At 39.1% G+C, this 23,872-nt stretch overlaps 1 protein-coding gene across 2 annotated transcripts in view; it reads right to left on the minus strand.

The window, feature by feature from the left end:
- Positions 1-1,251: 1,251 nt before the first annotated feature.
- GPR107 (G protein-coupled receptor 107) overlaps positions 1,252-23,872 on the minus strand; it is a 105,708-nt gene continuing 83,087 nt past the window's right edge. For both annotated transcript variants that reach the window (XM_037851007.1, XM_037851008.1), the window contains 4 exons: positions 23,756-23,805; positions 21,627-21,710; positions 20,733-20,854; positions 1,252-6,351 (listed from right to left, as the gene is read on the minus strand). In XM_037851007.1, coding sequence (XP_037706935.1) covers positions 6,255-6,351; positions 20,733-20,854; positions 21,627-21,710; positions 23,756-23,805 — 353 coding nt within the window. In that variant the 3' untranslated portion in view covers positions 1,252-6,254. The remainder of the gene's footprint in view (positions 6,352-20,732; positions 20,855-21,626; positions 21,711-23,755; positions 23,806-23,872) is intronic.

Genomic DNA, 23,872 nt, shown 5'->3' on the forward strand with positions numbered 1-23,872 from the left:
TTTTGGACTCATAATAATGTGCGTGTGTGTATCTACATATATATAATGTGTAACAAGATCTACATATAGATGGGGAAGAGAGAGGTATAGAAACATAGTTTATGTATGCTATAAAAGTTAGTCTGGACTCAAAACAAATGAGATTGTCATAGATGCAGGATATTAAATTTAAGCCCCATGGTAACCACAAAGAAAATATCAGAGAATATGGAAATTCATAGAGACAGAAAGTAGACTACAGATTACCAGGCATGGGGAAGAATTAATGAAAAATGAGGTAGGGTTTCTGTTGGGGGTGAAGGGAAAGTTCTAGTAATAGATGGTGGTGAGAATGCGAAGATTTATGTTTCCACAATTTAAAGAGAGAAAGTAAAGAGAAAATAATTAAATGCAGTACATGATATTAGAAGGGATCCAAGAATGGAGGAGAAGAGGCTCAAAAGGACATTATTGGGACAGAAGAAAAGACTGGATTATAGGATGCAAGTTTTTTATCAATGCTAAATTTTCTGAACTTGATAACTACACTTAAGGTGATTATATAAGTGAATATCCTTGGTCATAGGAAGCGTACATGGAAGTATTATGTGTTCAAGAAGTATGTGTGTAACCTGCTCTCAAATGAAAATTGATGGATCAAGGTATCTAGGGTGGGGGTATGTTAGAATTCTCTATATAGGGTTTGTATTATTACTGCAATTGCTCTATAAGTTTGAAATTATTTCAAAATAAAAAGTTAAAAGTTCCTAGTAAAACAAGGGTTTTGAGATTGGATGACTTCTAAAAATGCTCTGAGCCTAATATCCTGTATTTCTAATATTCCAATATGGAATAACTTACACCACAGAGGTTAACAGCCTGTTTGATAACAGAGGTCAGGAGGAGATGCATTCAAGCCTGTTGTCATCTGAGGCTTTGCCCCAAATTTCCACTGTCATCTCCCCCGGGTCTTGATACAGAAAACAACCTTTACACCTCCATCTCCCAGCCATGTAGGCAGGACATCAGTAAACTACAATTTATTTTTAGTCTGTTCCAAAATATAGCTTCTGGAGTTGAAGTCAAGTTTGAGCTTCAATAGCGGCTGCCACAGATCTGCTAAGATACCTAGTAGGTGTCACTATTGTCAGTGGGAGCAGGTGGGAGGCAGTTAACTAATTTAATGAACAAAAATCACAAAGAAAAAATTATAAGAGGGAGGGAGAGGAGAGAAAGCACCAAGGAGTCAGTGACTCCCTAGGATTACAAACATACATTTCTGTCATAGAATCTTTATTTTGCACATTTGCATCAAAGCAAGAGAAACCATCCCATACATCATCCTGATCTAAACCCCGACCCCCATTATGTTTATGTACTCTTCAATGATTAGTGTGAAAAAAAAATGACAAATCCTTCTGCATCCCAATCTTAACCTATAAAGCAAAATATTTACAGACCTGCAAGCCCTACCCAACTTATTCATGGATTAATTATGTCTGATTTGTGGTCACAGGTCTAGGCAAATCCAGTTTGCAATCTGTAAAAGTTGCTTAAGGAGTCAAGAAACTCCCTTGTGTGTCCAGGATTTTTGGATCCTTCTGTAACAGTATCTTAAATGCTAACAAGTCCAACTCATCCAGCCCTCCTGTGTGATTTGGCTACCCACTACAAAACCTCAAACCTTGCCTCAAAATAAACTCACTGTCCTGGGGATGAGTTTGCTTTTTTGTTTCATTTTGAACTTTGCTAGCTTAATCTAGAAATCTTCCTCCCAAATGGCCTGTCTGCAAACTTCCTGCCATCAGAATTTGAACAGGTTCCTGATGCAACTCAAACAAACCCTTGCTGCCCCATCTACTTGCCCTACTCCCTCAGTGTGCTTTCTTCCCTCAGCATCTCAGGGGATATGCCTGCCCCATGGCCTAGGATGAGACATCTAAAATCATTACCTATTTTTTCAAGCATAAACCATGAAGAGAGGGCACAGATGTATCATCAGAATACAAGAGGCCGCTGGGGAATTTGGAGAATGTTCAGCTTGCCTGCCGATCAATAACTACATTCCGGGTGATGACAAGTATTAGCATCAACTCAAGTGGATGACTTTTAAACACTCCATACCAAAAACACCATAAGAAAAATTGGATTAAAGTGATCTTTTAGAACATTTGGCATATTCCAGATGAATATCTTTTTGGTATACCAAGAGGTATCAAATCAAAGTCTTAACTTCTCTAGTGGGAAGCCATTAACTTACTGAATCCTAGCAGGGACGGGGAGAGCAGGAGGCCATTGGCATCCTGGATTCGTCATATTCTGAATCTGTTAAAAGCAGGGCAAGGTCAGAGAAAAGCAAAGGAGTGAGGCATGGAGTGTAGAAACAGGAGTGGAAGAGTGGCCATCTTTTACACTCTTCCTTGGTCTGTAAGGACTGGTTTCCCGTAGTACCTGCTTCTAAATACTAAAACAAGACATACTTTTTAGTGTTGGGGACGAACATCATACATAGCCCAAAGCAATAAAAATAGCATTAGTATATCCTGTCTTTATAAAATTCCCCTAGTTTAGAAAATATATCCTTCACATAGCTGCTGGGAGAAAATGCTGCAGTACACCAAAGCCTTTAGCCCTCATTCCCAGACTGAGCCTCTATGGAACTGAGCAATCAACAGGCATGGGCAAAAGTGGGGTAGAGGAGGGCTGGAGGAAGTGGGGGGGGGGGGAAGGAGGGACAGCAGGGTGGGAACAAAAGAGAAAAGATCTTGATGAGACCATAATGCAGGAATGGAAATCTCACCATAACAATTGCATGAAATGGACTTAAGATTAGGCACTGTGCTGAAGCCTTGTGGCTGGCTGGGCATGTCCAGGGGGAAAAAAAACCCTGGAAATTTTACTGTAAAGTGGTTTCTTGAAAGAAAACTGAACTGACTCAGGCCATAGTCTGAGGAACCATCTTAAAACTGGAGCAAGCTTTTCCATACAGGAGAATGAACTGCCAATTCACCAGAGTCATACTCAGCAGTATAAAATACATTGCTACTAAAATTTTAAAGCATTGTGGGACCCAGAAACAAGCTGATTGAGTCCTTGGTCACTGTTAAGAGGAAGGATTAAAATAACACTTGTCCAAGAAATAATCTTCTAGTAAAACACAAACTTTACTAAAAGAAAACAAGACCCTTTACTTCCTAAAATTTCACGGTCAGCAGCACTTCCCATCCACAACAGATTTCTCAAAGGAAACATGGATATTTTGTGTAGGTAGAAACAGTGAGTAGGAGAACAAAGTAAGCTATAAATACCATCAATCTCTCTGCAATGTGCACCCAATCAGCACCCCCCCCCAATCCCTGATATACTGAAAGGGCTTCACCATTCAAACACTGTATTACAATAATGAACCCAAGTGGGCTGCTAAAATAGGCTGCAGGAAAAGGGCTTGTTAGCTGGAAAAACTACTTGGCTCTGGACCCCTATCAGTCATCTACTCAAGAGCAGAGCTGAACACTGGGTCACAGCTATTAAGTGATGGAAAAAGAGAAGAAAAATTTACAGAACTGATGGAAAGTATAGTTCTTTTTTTCAAACTTGAACTCCCACCTATTTTCTCAATCTTGGACTAGGTTTTTGAGTTTTCTTAATTATTGGCTTAACCTCAAACCTTCTACCATTTACTTCAAGATATAGGCAAACGATCTGCTTGTTAGGAAGGCTGTGCTGGCCTTTATTTCTAAAATGCTACTGTATCTCACCTACTCCAGAAGGGTCAGGTTTATAAAATTGCAGCAACCCAGCAATTCTATGAGTGAGCCTAGAGGTATGCATGGGATTTAAAGAATGCTCTGCCCCACAGAGAGGCCCAAGACTCAGGTTTGCATGCTAATATAGTCGCTGAGGCTCGGTATCTGCCAGTAGAGGAGGCAGGGGTGGCAGCAGCAGCCAGGCTCCTGGGATGAATCAGTCAGGCTGACTCAGTCAGACTAAGATAACAGTGCTTGTCCACACACGTTTTCGTTCTCCCTCTCACTCCTTCACTCACTTACTTCTTTATTTTAAAATCCAAGCACATGAAAAGAAGACCCTCCATGGAGACCCTTTTGTTCTTGCCAAGAAATCTATCGCTTAGTCAACAACATCTGCTTGCAAGAGAACAGCAAATGCATCCCTCTGCAGAAGTACCTAAAAGGGTTTTTGGTGGCCACAGCACAGGACACATTTCTGTAGCACTGGTATCATGTTTATGCACAGGAAACGAAATGTTAAAAATATTCCCATTCTCCCTCCAACTTCCTTTTCCTGTCACATAGCTACAAGTTAATGTTAAAAAAATTCCTTAAATTAATACTCAGGGCATATTTACCTTTCTCCTGCAGATGGACAGATAAACGAATGCTTCCCTAAACCATGTGTCCAGAGGTGGAAGATGCTTGCTTTGATTCTGTGCTTAGTCAGAACTGAGACTTTGTGAAGGTTGGACTGTGCAGAGCACAAATAGCTGATAAAAGTGTGTAAAAGAATGCTTGCTTCCTCATTGGTCATTTAGGAAGTGAAAATGATCAGGAAAGGGAAAACAACTGTTTTCTGAGTAGAGACTTTACAGGTTCCCAAACCTAGGACAGTGATCACCTCCTACAAATCCCATTGTTTCTGACTGACACTTCCAAGCTTGAGGTAAGAGAACAACATCCAGAGACTGTCACTGTCCACTCCCAAGGAGGCCCTTGTCTCTTACAGATGCAACTTACTGATGAGCCCAGGCAGGGATGGGCTCTAGCTTCTGACACACCTGGGCACTAGAAGCGACCCTATCCAGATGGCACCCAAGCATTTAAACAACTTTCCTGATGGGGCCATATTTCAGTCTCCTGACTCAGTCCTGAGCTACCAAAAACACAATGAGAAATTATCACCAAGTACTTGTAGGGCCTTACTCAAAACAGATAGCTCTTCTGAGCTTGTCCCATTATTCAAATGACTATCTACAAGTTGCAATACTGTTCATTTTATGCAGCTACCCATGTTCATCCCCACGCTCTGAAAGATTGGAAGGGAACCTCACTGAGTTTCAGTGACAGATTTCACTATCCCCGAATCCCTGAAAGTAAAACTGTTTAATGCACTCATTTTCTTCAAATACATATTCTTAGAATACAGGGATCAGATCTCTTTAATTCCTCTATTAGAAATCTTATTTAGTCTATAGGAAAAGCTTTTTTAATGATGATGATTTGCTTATACTTAAGTATTTGCTTAAACATTACCTTTCTTCACCAGCTGCTCCTTAGAAAAAATTCCTTCCCATTTTTTTTCCATATTCTGACCACACACACACACACAAAAACACATACAAGCCATAAGAAAAGAGTGAAACAAGAGCTGGTGCTGCTCTGGGCAGCCAGGGAGGTCAGATGTTTGGGGAAATCCTACAGGAGAATGTTTTTCTGAGCTTAAAAATATATTCTTTCTATCCATCAGGCAATTCAGAATATATTTCAATCAAAAAGCCATTTTCCGCCAAGCAGGCTCTGTCCTAGGTCTGTGACCCCAACAGTGACATTACAGCCCTCAAATGACAGAGCTCTTTCTGAAAAGAACACTGGGCCTCTAAAGCTGTAGGTTCCTGGTCACTTTCAGAATCCAGAATAAAGGTCTGGGGCAACATCCAGGGCTAGAAATCTTGGGGGCAGGCTCTTCAGACCAAATTGGATTTTGACCAAGGTGATTCCTATTTTGCTTTCTCAATCTAATTTCATTTATTTTTGTCCTTGAAAGATGCAATAATACTCTCCCTCTTTCATGTCTTTGTAAGTCCTTGTATCTTCACTCAACGTTTGCTCATTTCCCAAAGTCCTGTTCCTCAACTGTGATTGGCATAATACACACACCTCCTGCCTTCCTTTCCCCATCCCCTGAAATCACCAACATTTGTTTCTATGCTGCAACACAGTCACAAGTGCATATACCTTAAGAGCTCCCAATAAAAAGAAATATATATTAAAAATTAAAAACAAATTCTTCCTTTTATCCTCCTCTTCTCTACACTCCCTCTCCACCATTCCCATGTGAAAGAGAATTCTAGCTGCCTATAACCAGCCACAGATCCAGTTTTCATAAAAGAAAGGAAAAAATTAGGTTTCCATGGCACTTTGCTCCCAGTCACGCGCTCTGTGGTGTCACTGTCAGGAGGTGCCAACTGCTTTTGCTCACCAATGGGACTATTAATAAATTAAAAGTTTTCTTTGACAGTGCCATCTTCAAAGTTGGCTCCATCACGCAGTGCCTTCCCAATCGCCCTGGGGCTCCAGGGAGCCATTGGTCACCTTCTTGACTTTCTTCATATTCTCCATCACACCTGATGTTGTCACTCTGAAAAGGAAAAAAGGAAAGAAAAAAAAAAATCAAGACAATCTTACAATCTTATAGTATAATAAGTAAAACCCACTTCCCAGAACTGTCATGAGGGGAAAATTAGATGCTCCAATATACCTAGTCAATAAATATCAGCTATGATTATTACAATCATCATTAATCTTTCTCTCCCTTTTTTCATGGCCCCCAAAATTTTTAGGTTGCATACATAACACAGCTAAAATTTGAGATATCTGTATCATAATTAGCATTCAGAAAAGAAAGCTAATCAGCTGTACAGACATTTATAATAACTAGCTACAGTGGATCACTTATAAGTAATGCGACAGATCCACATGACTTTGGAGGAACCTACTGGGCCCAAAGATTCTTTGACCATTACAGACAGAGAATTAGGTGTTTTCTGCAAAAGCAGGCCCTAGTACCTGCAGGCCAGGGGTCAGGCCAAGCAGCTGCCAGTCAGCATGTGAATTCCACCTCCACTCTGTGAACTCCAGAGACCTATTCTCTTTATTTTGGAGCCTGGCACTACGGAGGTGCCACAGAGACATTCATTAAATGAGTAAATTAAAAACAGAAGATTACTGGCCTCAAACAGTGTCACAAGTTAAGCAAGGTGACCCTTTCCATAAAAGAAAATCACAATATCCCTTGAGAAGGAGGGATCTATGAGAAGACTACCTCTTAATTCACAAAAGGTGAGCTGGACAGATTTTAAGGATTGTGAGAATCTGTGAAGGAACTGGGTGGCTTAATGGCAGGAAAAACCAAGCAGAGATATTAACTAGAGTGTAAAAAACCACCTAGCTGATGAATGTACAACTAGAATATCCCATATTTTTCCTACCTCCCTATCATTGAGATATATTCACGTACCCTACAACATCCACAGTTGTTCCGGTGACCCCAACAGTGACATTACAGCCCTCAAATAACAGTGACAATTGTACACTGTTGTGCTGGTTTGAATATATTATGTCCCCCCAAAAGCCATGTTTTAATCCAGCCTTAATGTTTTAATCCAGCCATATTTTAATCCAGCCATGTTTTAATGTTTTAATCCAGATTAGGTTATTTCCATGGAGATGTGATTCACCCAACTGTAGGTGATCCATTTGATTAGATTATTTCCATGGAGGTGTGGCCCCGCCCATTCAGCATGGGTGTCTATTAGTTTACTGGTCCTTTAAAAGGAGCAGACCCAGACACTGCTGATGCTTTTTTTGAGATGCTAGCCTAGAGTTTGCTCCAGAGAAGCTCAGAGAGGACAAAACACCCCAAGAGATGCTTGCTGATGCTTAGAGATCCTTGAAGACAAAGACAGAAGGACATTTGGAGATGTTAATCTAAGAAATAGCCAAAGACATTTTGGAGAATGCCATTTTTGAAATGCAACCCAGGAGCAAAGAAGCAGCAGATGCTAGCCACATGCCTTCCCAGCTGACAGATGTGCTCTGGATGCCATCAGCCATTCTTCAGTGAAGGTATCATCTTGTTGATGCCTTAGTTTGGACACTTTTATGGCCTTAGAACTGTAAATTTGTAACTTAATAAATCTCCTTTATAAAAGCTAATCCATTTCTGGTATTCTGCGTAATGGCAGCATTAGCAAACCGGAACAACTGTGGATGATTTGTAGGGTATGTGAATATATCTCAATGATAGGGAGACAGAAAAAATACGGGATATTCTAGGTAGTCTTTTTTTGCTTTTATTTTTAATTTTATTCTTATTTTTATTTTTTGGAGTAATGAAAATGTTCAAAAATTAATTGTGGTGATGATTGCACAACTATATGATAATACTGTGAACTGTACACTTTGGATGATTGTATAGTATGTGAATATATCTCAGTAAAATTGCATTAAAAAAACAAAAAAACAAAAAACAAAAAAACCCACCTAGCCCAGCATTTCCCTTAAGTACTCTACGAAATAATGAGGCATTTATTTCCCCCACCATGGACCACAGGAATTTCCTACTCAGTAAAATAAATTCAGTCAATCAACTTAATATAGTCTCTCTAAGGACCCTAACCTATCCTTTTCCTGATGACAAAATCCTTTCATCTACAAATGATAATGTGGTGGCCCTATATTTGACACGTAGAGTTTGTACAGCTGGACCTAATGGTAAATAAATGTTTTCATGGGGTAAGGAAAGAAAAATCCCCTTGTCCTTTTTTTCTCCCTTCATTCCTACCACCATGTTGCTGCTATACCCAAGCCTCAAAGCCATCTGGTCTCCCCCAGTGAGTCGGCACTTTTCTCAAACAAGAGTCCTTCAGAATCATAGGTTACTTGTATTTCCGGAAAAGTGAGAACTAGGCATATTACCAGAACATGGTTCTCATGTGAACTGAGAGATTTCTCCTGCTGCTGTTAACAGCAACAAAAGAAAACACCTCCACCAATATAACTCAGTGTCACTTCCTTTTGGCTAGTTCACATTTCAGGCCTGATCCCATTAAAAAGAGATCACACTTTTTCCCAGGAGGAATGGGAGGCACACAGTGCTGTTCTTAAAGAGACCTTCTCCAGACTAGGACACAGGGAGTTGGTGTATCTGTTTGACTAAGATAAGCCTTTCTAACTCCAGGAAAGTTGCCCTGCATTTCTCCATACTTGTTTAGATCAGAAAAGAAATGTAACTTAAAGACTTACAAAAATAATGGAACCTTGTTATTATAATAACTTGGTTATTATAGCACCCTGTTAGAAAAGCAAGCCGGACAAGGAATTCAACACATGTTGACACTGAGAGGCAATGCACATTCATTGTGACATAATATGGTGCTGAAAGTACATCTGGAAAAAACATGCTACCTTTCTTTCTCTAAAAAATATTTCTTTCCAGATGGTGGCCCAATTGAGAAAACAACTTGCAATCTTTCATGTCAGACCTGGTGCTAGGGACAAAGAAGTTAAAAAAAGGAATTGTCTCCAGAGGAATCAAGGCAAAGGAGACAATCTTACTGACCACAATGTAAAACCATTTAAAATATAGATAGCAGTGCTAGGAACCAAGAGTTTAACAATTGCTCAAGATGAGAAGAATCACTTCCGTTGGCAAAACTGGGGGACAAGCTTTGAAGCCTGAATTAAAAGAGGAGGGGGGAGGCTGGTAAGCAAGACGGAGGGGTGGGAGGAGGGCAGAGAAGTTTCTGAAAGAAGAAATAAAACATGCAAAAACACAGAGGAGAAAAAAAAAAGAGAGAAGAAAAAGAAAGTTCTTCAGAGCAGTCAGGGACCAGCAGACAGTGGAGCAGCATATTTAAAGTTCTTAAAGAAAAAAACTGTAAATCAAGAATTCTGTATCCAGAAAAATTATCTGTCAAACATGAAGGAGAAATTAGGACATTTACAGATAAACAAAAGCTGAAAGAGTTCATTACCAGAAGACCTGCTCTACAAGAAATGCTTCAGGCTGTAATAAAAGAACAGTTGACAGTAACTCAAAGCCATAAGAAGAAATAAAAAAATACTAGTAAAAATAACTATATGGGAAAATATAAAATCCTATACTATTGTACTTTTGGTTGTAACTGCTTTTTAACCCCATATGACTTAACAGGCAAATGTGTTAAAAAACTTTCAATTTATGTTAATGGGCATATAATGTATAAAGATGTAATCTGAGAGATTAACAACATAAAGTGGAAGGGACAGAGGTATATAAGGGTAGAGAGTTTGTTTACTACTGAAACTAGGTTGCTACTAGTTGAACTAGGTTATTAGTTTTAAGATGTTAATCGTAATTACAAAGACAACCACTAAGAAAATAACTAAAAAATATAGAGAAAAGGAAAGAAGAAGGGAATCAAAATGGTTGGTTCACTACAAAAAAGCAACTAAATTTTTAAAAAAGGGGGCAATATTGGAGTAAGTGAAGAACAAAAACATACAAAACATATGAAAACAAATAGTTAAATGGCAGAAGTAAATCCCTCCTTCTCAGTCATTACTTTAAATGTTAATGGTTTAAACTCCCCTATTAAAAGGCAGAGATTGGCAGACTGGATGAGAAAGATGAACCATCTAAATGTAGTCTGCAAGAAACTTACTTTAGGTACAAAGTGACACAGAGGTCCTAAGTAAAAGGGTGGTAAAAGATATTCCACACAAACAGTAATCAAAAATTGTTGGAGTGGCTATATTATTGTCAGACGAAATAGACTGTAAGTCAAAAAAGATTACAGGAGACAAAGAAGGAAATTATATATTGATAAAGGCTCATTCAGCAAGAAGATATAATAATTATAAATATATAAATGCCTCACAACAGAGCCCCAAACTATATGAGGCAAAAATTGACAGAACTGAAGGGAAAAACAGATAGGTATATAATAGAGACTCCAATGCAATAATAGAGACTTCAATGCACCACTTTCAGTAACTCATAGACCATCTGAAAAGAAGAACAAAAAGGAAATAAAGGACTTGAACAAAACTATTAACCAACTAGACCCAAGGTACATATATAAAACACTCCACCCAACAACAGCAGAATACACTTTATTCTCAATTGCACATGGAATATTTTCCAGGGTAGACCAAATGTTAGGTCCCAAATCAAACCTTAATAAATTTGAAAATACTGAAATCATACAAAGTACCTTCTTGGACTACAATGGAATAAAGATAGAAATCAATAATAGAAAGAAAACTGGAAAATAAAAAAAATGTGGAAATTAAACAGTGCACTATTAAACAACCAACAGATCAGAGAAAAATAACAAAGGAAATTAGGAAATACCTTGAGGTGATGAAACAAAAACATAAGACACCAAAACTCAAGGGAGGCAGTGAAGGCAGTACTCAAAGGGAAATGTGTAGCTCTAAATGCCTAAATTAAAAAAGAAGAAATATCACAAATCAATAAATCAACTTCAGACCTAAAGAAACTAGAACAAGAAGAGAAAACTAACCCAGAGTTGGCAGAAAGAAGGACATTCTGAAGATCAGAGCAGAGATAAATGAAATAGAGGAGAGAAAATCAAGAGAGAATCGACAAAACCAAAAGCAGTCTTTTTTTTGTTTTGTTTTTGTTTATTTGTTTGTTTTTAAGACCATTCAAATTGACAAACCTTTAGCCAGACTGACAAAACACCAGATAGGACACAAATAACTAAAATCAGGAAACACTACCATTGATTAAACAGAAATAAAAAAAGGGAATACTATGAACAATTATATTTATATGCCAACAAATGAGAAAACTTGGATGAAATGGACAAATTCCTTGAAACATAAATACCAAATCTGACCCAAGAAGAGATAGAAAATCTCCACAGACTCATAAGAGATTGACTCAATCATCATTTTAAAACCTCCCAATGAAAAAAAGGACAGGATCCAATGGTTTCACTGCTGAATTCTATCAAACATTTAAAAAAGATTTAATACCCATCCCTCCCAAACTCTTTCAAAAAACAGAAGAGGAGGGAATATTTCCTAATTCATTCTGAGGTCAACATTACCCTGATACCAAAGTCAGACAAAGACAGCATAAGAGAAGCTAATTAAAAACAAATATCTCTTATGAATATAGATGCAAAAATCCTCAACAAATAATGTCAAACTTGATCCAATAGTACATTAAAAGGATTGTATACCATGAACAAGTGAGATTTATTCCACGACTGCAAGGATGGTTCAACATAGAAAAATCAATGTAATACACCACATTAATAAAATGAAGGAACAAAAACACACAATTATCTCAATTGCTGCAGTAAAAGCACATCACAAAATCCAACATCACTTCATGATAAAAACAGTCAGAAAACTAGGAATAAAAGGGAATTTTCTCAACATGACAAAGGGCATTTATGAAAACCCCACTCATAAGGTGAAAGACTGAATGCTTTCCCCCTAAGATCAGAAACAAGAAAAGGATGCCCACTGTCATCACTGTTTTTCAACATTGCCCTGGAAGTTCTAGCAGAGCGATCAGGCAAGAGAAATAAATAAAAGGCATCCAAATTGGAAAGAAAGAAGTCATATTATCCTTATTCACAGATGACCTGATCCTATATTTAGAAAATCCCCCAAAATCCACAAGAAAACTACCAGAACTAATAAATGAATTCCGCAAAGTCGCAGGATACAAGATAAACATGCAGAAGTTAGCTGGGTTTCTATATACGATAATGAACAATCTGAAAAGGAAACCAAGAAAAAAATTCCACTTACAATAACATCTAAAAGAATGAAAATACCTAGGAACAAATTTAACCAAGGAGATGAAAGACTTGTACACTGAAAACTACAAAATAATGCTGAAAGAAATTAAAGAACTGAATTAATAGAAAGACATCCCATTTTATGGACTGGAAGATTTACTATTGTTAAGATGTCAATTCTGTCTAACTCAAACTACACATATGATGCAATCCCTATCAAAATTCCAGCAGCCTTTTTTGAAGAAATAGAAAGGACGACCCTCAACTTCATATGGAATTGCAAAGGGCTCTGAATAGCCAAAACAATTTTAAAGAGGAAGAACAAAGTCGAAGGACTCACATGTCCTGACTTCGAAACTTACTTCAAAGCTACCATAATTGAAACAGTGTGGTACTGGCATAAGGACAGACATAATGACCAATGGAATAAAATTGAGAGTCCAGAGATAAATGCACACATCTACAGCCAGCTGATTTTTGACAAGGGTGCCAATTCCTTTCTATGGGGAGATAACAGTCTCTTCAACAAATAGTGCTGAGACAACCGGAAATCTACGTGCAAAAGAATGTATGTGGACCCCTACCTCTCACAATATAAAAAAATTAATTAAAAATGGATCAGTGACCTCACATAAGAGCTAATACTATAAATTTATTACAAGAAGACACGGAAATATCTTCAGGACCTTGTGAACTTTCAGATTTTACACCAAAGCACAAGCAACAGAAGAAAAACAGATAAAATGAACTTCATCATAATTAAAAACTCTACTGCATCAAAGGACATTATCAAGAAAGTGAAAAGACAACCTACAGAATGGGAGAAAATATTTGGAAACCACATATCCAATAAGGATTTAATATCCAGAATACATAAAGAATTCCTACAACTCAACAACCAAAATACAAACAACCCAATTAAAAAACAGGCCAAGGATTGGAACACACATTTCTCCAAAGAAGATATTCAAATGGTCAATAAGTATATGAAAAGATGCTCAGCATCATTAGGCATTAGCAAAATGCAAATTAAAACCACAATGAGATTCCACTTCATACTCACTAGGATGGTTATTATTTAAAAAACTAAAAATACTAAGTGTTGGCAAGGATGCAGAGAAGTAGGAACCCTCATACATTGTTGGTGGGAAAGTAACATGGTGCGGTCACTTTGGAAAACAGTTTGGCAGTTCACCAGAAAGTTCAACCCAGAATTACCAAATGATCCAACAATTCCACTCCTAAGAAATGAAATACTTAATTTCCTAAGAAAGTAAATACTCCAAAGAAATGAAAGCAGGCACTGGGACAGATATTTGTACACCAATTTTCATTGCAGCATTATTCACAATCATCAAAAGGTGGAAGCAACAAAGTGTCCATCAACAGAAGAATGGAGAAACAAAATGTGGTATATACACACAACAGAGTACTCTTCAGCATAAAAAGAAATATGCTACTACATGAACAAACCTTGAAGACATCATGTTGAGTGCAATAAGCCAGACACAAAAGGACAAATATTGTATGATTTCTCTTATATGGAATACTTAGAATAAGCAAATTCATAGAGACAAAAAGCAGAATAGTGGTTACTAGGGGCGAGGGGAGGGAGGCATGGGGAGTTATTACCAAATGAGTATGAGTTTTGGTTTGGGATGATAAAAATAGTCTGGAAATAGATTGTGGTGAAAGTTGCACAGTATTGTCAATGTATTCCATGTCAAAGAATTGTTCATTTAAAATTGTTAAAATGATTTTTTGTTATGTATATTTTACTGCAATTAAAAATAAATTCTAAAAAGGCAATTATTGACATGAAATAAATTGGAACATAGACTATAAGTTTATATTAATGTCAAATTTCTTGAACTTGATAACTGCACTTAAAGTGGTTACATAAATGAATACCCTTGTTCGTAGGAAATGTACATGCAGTATTAAGTGTTCAAGGAGGATGATATAACCTGCACTCATGTCTTCAGAGAATGGACTGATAAATGGAGAGACAGACAGACAGGTAGATGGCTAGCTAGATGGATAGAATGATGTGGCAAAATGTTAATATTGGTGGATCTGGGTATTTGGGGTGTTCTAGTTTGCTAATGCTGCCGGAATGCAAAACACCAGAGACAGATTGGCTTTTATAAAAGGGGGTTTATTTGGTTACACGGTTACAGTCTTAAGGCCACAAAGCGTCCAAGGTAACATATCAGCAATCGGCTACCTTCACTGGAGGATGGCCAATGGTGTCCGGAAAACCTCTGTTAGCTGGGAAGGTACGTGGCTGGTGTCTGCTCCAAAGTTCTGGTTTCAAAATGGCTTTCTCCCAGGACGTTCCTCTCTAGGCTGCAGTTCCTCAAAAATGTCACTCTTAGTTGCACTTGGGATATCTGTCCTCTCTTAGCTTCTCTGGAGCAAGAGTCTGTTTTCAACAGCCGTCTTCAGACTGTCTCTCATCTGCAGCTCCTGTGCTTTCTTCGAAGTGTCCCTCCTGGCTGTAGCTCCTCTTCAAAATGTAACTCACAGCTGCACTGAGTTCCCTCTGCCCGTCAGCTCATTTATATGGCTCCACTGATCAAGGCCCACCCTAAATGGGTGGGGCCATGCCTCCATGGAAATATCCAATCAGAGTCATCACCCACAGCTGGGTGGGGCACATCTCCAAAGAAACACTCAAAGAAATCTAATCAAAACTGATAACGTCTGCCCACACAAGATTACATCAAAGATAATGGAGTTTGGGGGACACAATACATTCAAACTGGCACAGGGGGTTAGGAGTATATTGGAGTTCTCTATATAGGGTTTGTATTTTATTTGTAACTGTCCTTAAAGTTTGAAGATATTCCAAATAAAAAGTTTAAAATAAACAAGCATATAGATATTTGAGCCTCTGGCATTTGGAATCTGAATCTCCAGGGGAGGGACCAAAGAGTTGATACTAAAACAAACAAACAAACAAACAAAACACTCCACAAGTGGTTCTGGTAGCTGTGGAGAATGAAAAGGAAGGAGTAAGATCAGGAGAGGACAGCAGCAAGAGATCCTGAGTAAGTCCAGCCACAAGAAGAGCAGGAAAACTGGGATAAAGAGATGTGAGAGATACAAAGTGAGAATTACAGTATGCGGTCACTCACTCCACGTGGGCTGAGGAAGAGGGAGGCTTAGGCCTATGCCTTAGTCTTGGTGTTGGCCTGGGTGGACGGCAGTGCAGTTTCAAGGCTGAGATGATGGTGGGCAGGTAAGTACATGGATCTGAAGTTCAGGAGAGTGGAGTGGTCAGCAAGTAGATGGTAGAGGCAGCCTCGGGCTTGGATGAGTACCCAGAATGAGTAGAGGGAGAATGGAAATCTCCAAATGGTTTAAGATCAAGGATGAAGGGAGTAAGGGCTTGTGTGAGTTCAGGAGATTTCAGAGGCGGAACAGGTGATGATGAGAGGTTCAGCATGTGACAAGGAGAGTGAGCAGCTGAAATGAATTTAAGGAGGTCAAGAAGTCTGGCAGTGGTAATATTGGGCGGGCCACTGCATCCTGTTTCTCTAGCAAACCTTTTGGGAAATTAAAGGGATGCCTGGTGCCCAAGCGCAGCAGTTCAGCCTGGGTAAACCCCTACAGACTTTGTTAGTGACTCTCCTTGTGGCTGAAGCTTCAGACAATGCAGCAGTGTGAAAGAATGAGACCTAGGTTAGATTAACAGCCTAAACTCTCTCTGGCAGGCACACAAAAAGGTGGTGCTTCAGCAACTTCGCAGCTTCCCATGCACCTCCCTGGGTGTCCTAGTTTTGGTGCAAACAGTGAAAGGGGCCAAATAGCTGAAGAGGCAATATCCAAACAATCTATACCACAGATAACCATTCTCAAATGCCCTAAATGCAGCATGGAAAGGGGCTCTACAAAGCTTGGATTAAGCAATGAGCAGCAATTATTTTTAGTCTAAATTCAAACTCTACAGATTCAGTCACAGCCTCACGGAACTGCATAGATCACTGTAACCACTACTCATTTTACAGATGGGGAAAGCGAGGTCTGGAGAAGGGCAGTACCTACTGTTAAAATGAGGTCCAGGGAAGGGTGATACTTGCTGTTCTTGTCTCTGCTCATTCCTTGTCTAGTTCTTGTGCACCCTTCAGGAAGCCTGCCCTGACTGCCCCAAGCAGGTGAGATACCCTTCCTCTTGGCTCCAGGTGCACACCTCTATCACAGCACTATCTATACTGTGTCATACTTGTCCCCACACTGGACCACGAACTCCCCGAGGGCAGGGCTTCTGCACAAGCTGGTGTGTCACAACTTCCTATTGGGATGATAGAGTCGATCACAGTGCACGGACAGGCTGGCCTCCCTGCCTGCCAAGCCCCAAGCCCATTCCAGCAGCTGTCCTGCCTCCTGTACTTGCTGAGGGAAGCAGTTCTTTGAGGCAGCAGCCCAAGAGCTGATCTGTGCTGAGGGGACAACAGTGATAAGCCAAGCAGAGGTGCTCTCTGTGGGATCTGTACTGGAGAGTCTGCGGAAGATAGAGAGGAGAATGGAGTGTAGAGATACCCAAGAGTAGCAGAGGTGCTCAAGAAAACAATCAGAGGGCTCTAACAGATATGGAGAGAGCAGCTGGACCCAAGACCACCACCCATGTCCCTTCTATATCTAAGTGGTGATCCTCTTTTCCTTGTAGAGTACTGAGTCTGTACTTGCAACCAAAAGGGCCCAATGAACACAGAAAAGATATGAAAGGGGGTCTCAGGCACCCACTGTTTCTTCTGACACATTAAACTGCAAGCGAATGTGGCCTGGGCCCATATGGTCCATTAACAAATCTGTTTCTATAATCAAACAAAAAATGTTCATTTTTCTGGACTTGAAATATAGTGAGGCCTGGTTAAGACACAATTCTATTAGTCTCCAATTCTCCCATTTCCACTTTTCTTCCCTATCCACCCAAATGAATGCTTTAAGCACTGAAAGGTTAATGGCAACTTTGAGGACAGCATCCTGGAACAGAAACCCCAGGGAGACAACTTCCAACCTTGCAAACCACAAATTCACACCAAATATCTCTTCCCCACTTCCACTTCTCAAGATGGCAGAAATAATTCAGGTCACTGAGAATAAGCATACCATAAAAGGAGGCTACCAAGTAAATGTGTTAATTAAAATTGCATCTGATACTTTTTAACTTTTTATTTTGAAGCACTTTCAAACTTACAGGACAGTTACAAAGATAATACAAACTCCATTCAGAGAACACCAACATATCATTCCCCCTCGGATACCCAGATTCACCAATTTTAATATTTTGCCATAACTGCCATATTATTGTACCTATCACATCCACTACTTTTTAACTTGCTGAATTCTTTTATGATAAATTGTTAACCAAATTTGTAAGCTTCTTTGAGCTTCAGCCCAAATAGAGATGTTGAAAAAATAGAAGGGGAAAAAGACAGAAAGGCAGTGTAACTTCTAATTGCATCCTCATTATACAAGTTCAGAAGATGAAGCTGTGTTAAGCCTAGTGGGTCAACGGCTGGGCAGAAGGTGACTGCGCCTCCTCTCGCTGCACTGAGCTGAGCTGCAGAGGGTCTGGAGGCCACCTGCACACAGGCCTGGGCTGGAGGAAGGGTGGGAGCAGCTCACCTGGAAGCACTCTACCCCCAAAGGGAGCATGACTCAGCCCTGGGACCAATTGGCACGACTCACCTCCCAAATGCACTGCACTCACATAGCTCAACTTCAGATGAAGGCGGTGAGGACAGGTAAAAAAGGAACTATCCAGAATCTCAGTCAAGAAGGTCAGTGGGTGACCCAGATTGGAGTTCAAGTGCTCCCAATGGATAAGACTCATTAAGAAAAATCTGGATTTGTTTTGGGGTGTGTGTATCAGGGAAAAGGGGCAGAAGGTTTAAGGAATATCACTTCCCATAAAGTGCTGCTTTGCTCTGTGGCAGGGATCAGACCTAGCTCCCTCCTTCAGGAAGCACCCACCAATGTATGCACTGTAAAGTTATAAAACTTTACAGGGAGCTAACAATCTTCTAGAAAACAGAGGAAAGGGCTCTGCTTGCCTGTGGCTTGGATTATTTCTGGAGGATTTAAGAGATGCCATGTAGAAACAGCACTTCCCCAAGTAAAAGCAAGAGATGACAGCCCTGGGTACCTGTGTCATCACTGAGAAGCTGCACTAGCCTTTCCACTCACCTGCAGAAGAATATGGATGACAGGTTGACAGCTGGAGCCTCTATCTCAGGCCTGCTATGCTATGTAACATCTTATAAATTCACAGAACTTTTCCAACAGTAGAGTTCTCGGCCAAAGAGAAACCCAAGAAGAACTTCCCCAGAACAATTTCCTTGCCAACTTAAAGGCGCTTCACCTGAATCAGCTCCTGAACTTCATTTGTTCCTCTGTTTACCTAGTATACTTCACAAACTTCTTTTTCACAGGCTAAAATTAGGCTACTGAGTACTAAATATACCATTGCCCTAAATAAAACCCTCATTTGGCTGATAGTTGAAACCTGTTTGACTCTTTCTATATAGTTGTAATACATGCAGCCTTTCTGCTACTGAAGGAAAACTTACTTTATTATTACAATATGGCTCATACTAAGAAAATGTTCAATTTAATCAGAGTTTTCTTCTCCTTGTAATAGGTATGTAAACTGAGGTAACTAGATAAGCCTTGATCCAACATTCCAAAATTCCTCACATAGGAACCCTTCTCAAATCTTACCAGAATAAAGAACACACTCCTCCTAGTCCCCAAAACTACAGTGGTCTATCTGTCTACTCCCTCCCCCTTTCCTTCCCTGATTTTAACACAGACATAGAATTTCTTGCTACTTTAGCACTGCCATCAAATATCATCAGAGAGAAACAAAAAAACAAAACCTACCAAACTGAAACAAAAAAGATTTTGCAATGCTACAAAAATATCTTCACAATGTATTCATGTTTCAAGATGTAATAGCTGATGGAAAGGATATGAGGAAACAGAAACTCCTACATTGCTGGCAGGAATGTCAACCCATACAACCATTTTGGAGTGCAATTCAGTAAAGTGTGCTATGACACAGCCACTTTACTTCTAGAGCTGCCTGCTCCGGAGAAACTATGCAGTGACATTTATGGAAACAAGCTAAAGATCTCTCAGTAGGAGAACGGGTAAATACATGATGTTTAAGGTTACTTACAGCTGTTGCTGCTTATTAGACTGACTCTTCACTTATGCCTCTTTAATAATCATTGCTTAGGTTCTGCTAATTCTAGAAAAGGCACATCTGATGGTTCTCCTGCTTTACATCCCACTATCTAAAAAGGTTATTTATTGTTATGCACAGGGAGATGCTGTTTTGGGCCCATCAGTAGGACCTGCCTTCCATTTATTGTTCCAGTAATGGAGCGAACACAAAGAGTTGTCTCATGCTGCCTGACCTGTCCAACAGTCAAGCATAGCGCAGCCCAGCATGGGCCTTGTGTCTTAGTCTTCGAATTGCAAAAAATCAAAAAGTTGCCAGCACAATTGATATAAGTGAAACAGGAAGGGAAAAACTCAGCCTTAGGCTAATCACCAAACACAACAATTGATCTGGCTCATCAAATTTCATGAGTTAAGAAGCAAATATGTTCATTCTCTTAGAAAATGAATGCCCTTTCCCAGAAAATGGGACCCTAGAGTCACTTACCTTGTGAACCAAAAAAAGCACATATCAACACTCAGATATAGGTCAAAGTCAGTGTGCTAGCTGTGAAAATCCACTTAGTTAACTGATGATAAATGACGTTTGAAAATAATTAGCAGGCTAACAAATGATTCAGATGATTACATTTTCAGATGTAAGCTCCCAACAGCAGGGGCCCAAAAGAACGCAGGGGTGCCCATTCTCAGCAGTTCTGAACAGGCCAAGTATATTCCCATATTCTTGCAACTGAATTATTTCAAGCAGGATCCAATTATGCTTAATAGGACAGCAAGTTCTATTTTCCCTGAAGAGACTGAGCACTGATAGGCAGATATGTTCTTCAAACTAAATAAGAGAGCCTGAGGCTAAAGTGTCCATTTCCTTTCACTAAAAATAGAGGAACCACCTCTGGAGCAGCAAAATGCTGAGAGCAGCAGGTCCAATTCACAGTGTGCTGCTTTTAGTTAGGCAAAGGGGTCAGGTAAAGAAAGAGGGAAGACAGAGGAGATTTCTTACACAGACTCCATTTCCAAGTCATCTTCTTCCTGAGAAAGCTGTAGGTAGGGGTTATCTGAAGCTGGGCGGAATTTATACCCAGTTAGAACAAAGAATACCAGTGTGGCCATTTCATCCAGGAGCTGTAGATGTAAAAAAAAAACCACCCAAATGAAGATTAGCAATACTGTTCTTTAAATGGCAGTGGAACTAAACACATTGACACACTCCCCCATCCAATCCACTATTCTCTGATTACACAAATGCCCGAGTTCATTGCTAGAAAGCATTTTCCTTAGAAGATTTGCTGAAGCCTCAGCCAGCAGCCATTATGTCCAGAGATAGCATTTAAAAATCCTTGCTTTAACCAGAGTCTTCATTGGTATCTTTTAAAAGCTCAGTATATACCCACATATTCCTCCAATGCCTACAGCACAAAGTGAGTTCTTAAAGAAAACGGAAGTCTCTAAATCATTTGGTGGTTTATTCTAGTAGTTAAGCTTTCTAGTATACTGCAAAGATACGTTATTAGTGAACTAATAAAGAAGAAGGGAGGCCTGGATTCAAAGCTATTCTAAGCCCTGTAGCTGAAGGAAAAGACCAAATCTTACCTACCTTTTAATTATACAGTACAAAGCTTACTTTCTCTGCTTGAGGTTTTTCTGTTCAAATACTTTTAAAACTGAGAACTAAAATCAATAATGCAAATTCCTTCCATACTTCTCATGCAACCCAGAAGCTTTCCTAGACAAAGAGATAATCTTAATCGCAGACTAGAATGGATGGCAAATCTTACTGATCACTCTCAGATAAATTATAACAACCTTAAGTTATACCTGTGACTGTTCCTGCACCCTAAAGACTTTACATCCTCAGAAATAAGATCTCTGGCACTGTCCCATCCCAGCAGCATACCTGGTAGAGCCACTTCCACTGGAATGGTACAGCAAGTTTGAGGAGAAATGCAATGATCCTTGTGAAGTATATGTAACATACAATCTATATAAAGAAGAAAGAAATAAGAAATAAAATCAATATAGAAATTATGGCACCACTTTCTTCCAACAATTTGCTTTTACAAATTAACTACAAAAACAAAACAAAACAAAACAAACAAATAAAAATCCAAAATTACCCTAAGGAAATTGATGCTTGCAGTGCCAATAAATGTGATAGAACAAGAGGACTACTCTGCTAGTTACACTTAAAAGGATTTCTTCACTCTCTCTAGGTGAACAAGACATTGATAAACACCCACAGAGAGGACAAAACTTTGCCATGCTTGTTCTTGCCTCTTGAGTAACCCCTTCCTCACCCTATTCATATACATAACCCATTGATTTCAATCCCCAAAGAGTAATAATTTTTACTTCCACACTCTGAGGAATATTTTCCAATAGTAATAGCAACATAAAGCCACACAGGGAAAAATACTGACTTTTAGTCTCTTTCACCAGCAGATACTGTAAATATTTGAGGTACACATTCAAAGAAGTAGAATTAATACTAAGCACTCCAGGCAAGGAGGATGCCTTCATTTCTCCTGTGACAAGGGTTCAACATGCCAGCCACAGAAGCATGGACTGCTCACTGGGACCTGCACCTGCTCAGTTTCAGGGCATTAAGGCTCACTACCCCTGGCCTGGCCATCAAGGACACTCTTCATAGACACTGCCCCCGAGGAGAGAGCTGCCTCCTGCACCTGTTCTGATGGACGACATAAAAGCCATGGCAAAAAAAAATCAAACCCAAGAGGACTGTCTGCCCTGGCTTCACTACTGCTGATGTCTCTAATTACTTGCTCAAGCAAATGAACTGTCTAAAGTGACAGTTAATGCCAAAACCACAGCTGGAAGAGACTTGGAAATTTTTTTTTTAGGAGATAAGAAGTAAACTCTAAAAGATCTCTACCTTATACATTCCAAGAAATTATGATCCTAATAACTTATAGCAAGTCCTGACTTCGGTGCTATGCTTATAGGACTTTTCATGTCCATTGTAGTTCTGTTTTTAGGTTTTACAAAACCTGCCATAAGTTTTCTGTTCTTAAGGGAAATATTTTTACCATAACATGAAACTAGTTTTCTGTAAGGAAATTTGAAGGAAGAAGAGAAAAAGTATACATTATACTCTAATAATTTTTTTTAAGAGGACAGAAATTCTCCTTTACTATGTACTGCTCTTGTGCCAGGCATGCACTGTGCTAAGAACTTTACATGCATTATTGCTTTAAATCCTCAAGCCTCTCCTGTGAGACTGGTATTCTTATTTTCCTATTATATATGAGGAAACTGTATACTCTATTTTAAGTTGGGAAAAAAAAGCTACAGAAGAACATTATGGTATAATCCCACTTTTGTAAATGAGTGAAACTAGCAAAAGTTAGTACTGTGTATGCTCAGGAAAAAATCTAGAGGAATAATTACTAAGCTGTTAGCAGTAATGACCTTGGGGGAAGGGAAGGAGTAGGAGAGAAGATCAGGATCACACAGGGCTTTTGCTGTGTTTATATAATCCACATATTTTTTTTTTTTTTAAAAGCACATATTGCTTTTCTAAGTATTAAAAACCAAATTCAAAACTAAAATTTAAAAAGTAACTCAGACATTTTAAAAGACACAATTTGTTTTTTGTTTTTTGTTTTTTTTTTGGTAAATCACTGCATTACTTATAATAACAAAATTGGAAGCAATTCAAATGACATTAGTGGGATGGTTAAGCAAAATATGGTCTATTCATTCTATGAAATATATAAACATTAGAAATAATAAATAAAAAACAGTTTAATGACTTGGGAAACTGCTTATAATACAGATTCTTCTTCTGATTCTTCCTGATCTCCCTGAACTCTTAGTTCATGGTACTCAAAATGTGGCCCACTGACCAGCAACAACATCCCCTACGAGCACAATTTGATTTTATAAAATGAAATTCACAGGTCCCCAGGTAGCATAACACCTTATGGTTTCACCAATGCTTTGGAAGTTAATTTGTTTCTATTCCTTGATTTAATCTTATTTACAGCTTTAGGATATTTTACTCACCAAGACATAATAATGTCTGAAAAGTTTCAGCTTTGCTAAGTTAATAGCGGCTAGGGAGAAGAAAGAACAAAAACGAAAGGCTTGTTAACTTCTTTTCTCATTTTTAAAAGCAATTCA

The sequence above is a fragment of the Choloepus didactylus genome, chromosome 10 (assembly GCF_015220235.1).
Source record: "Choloepus didactylus isolate mChoDid1 chromosome 10, mChoDid1.pri, whole genome shotgun sequence".
NCBI classification, from domain to species: domain Eukaryota; kingdom Metazoa; phylum Chordata; class Mammalia; order Pilosa; family Megalonychidae; genus Choloepus; species Choloepus didactylus.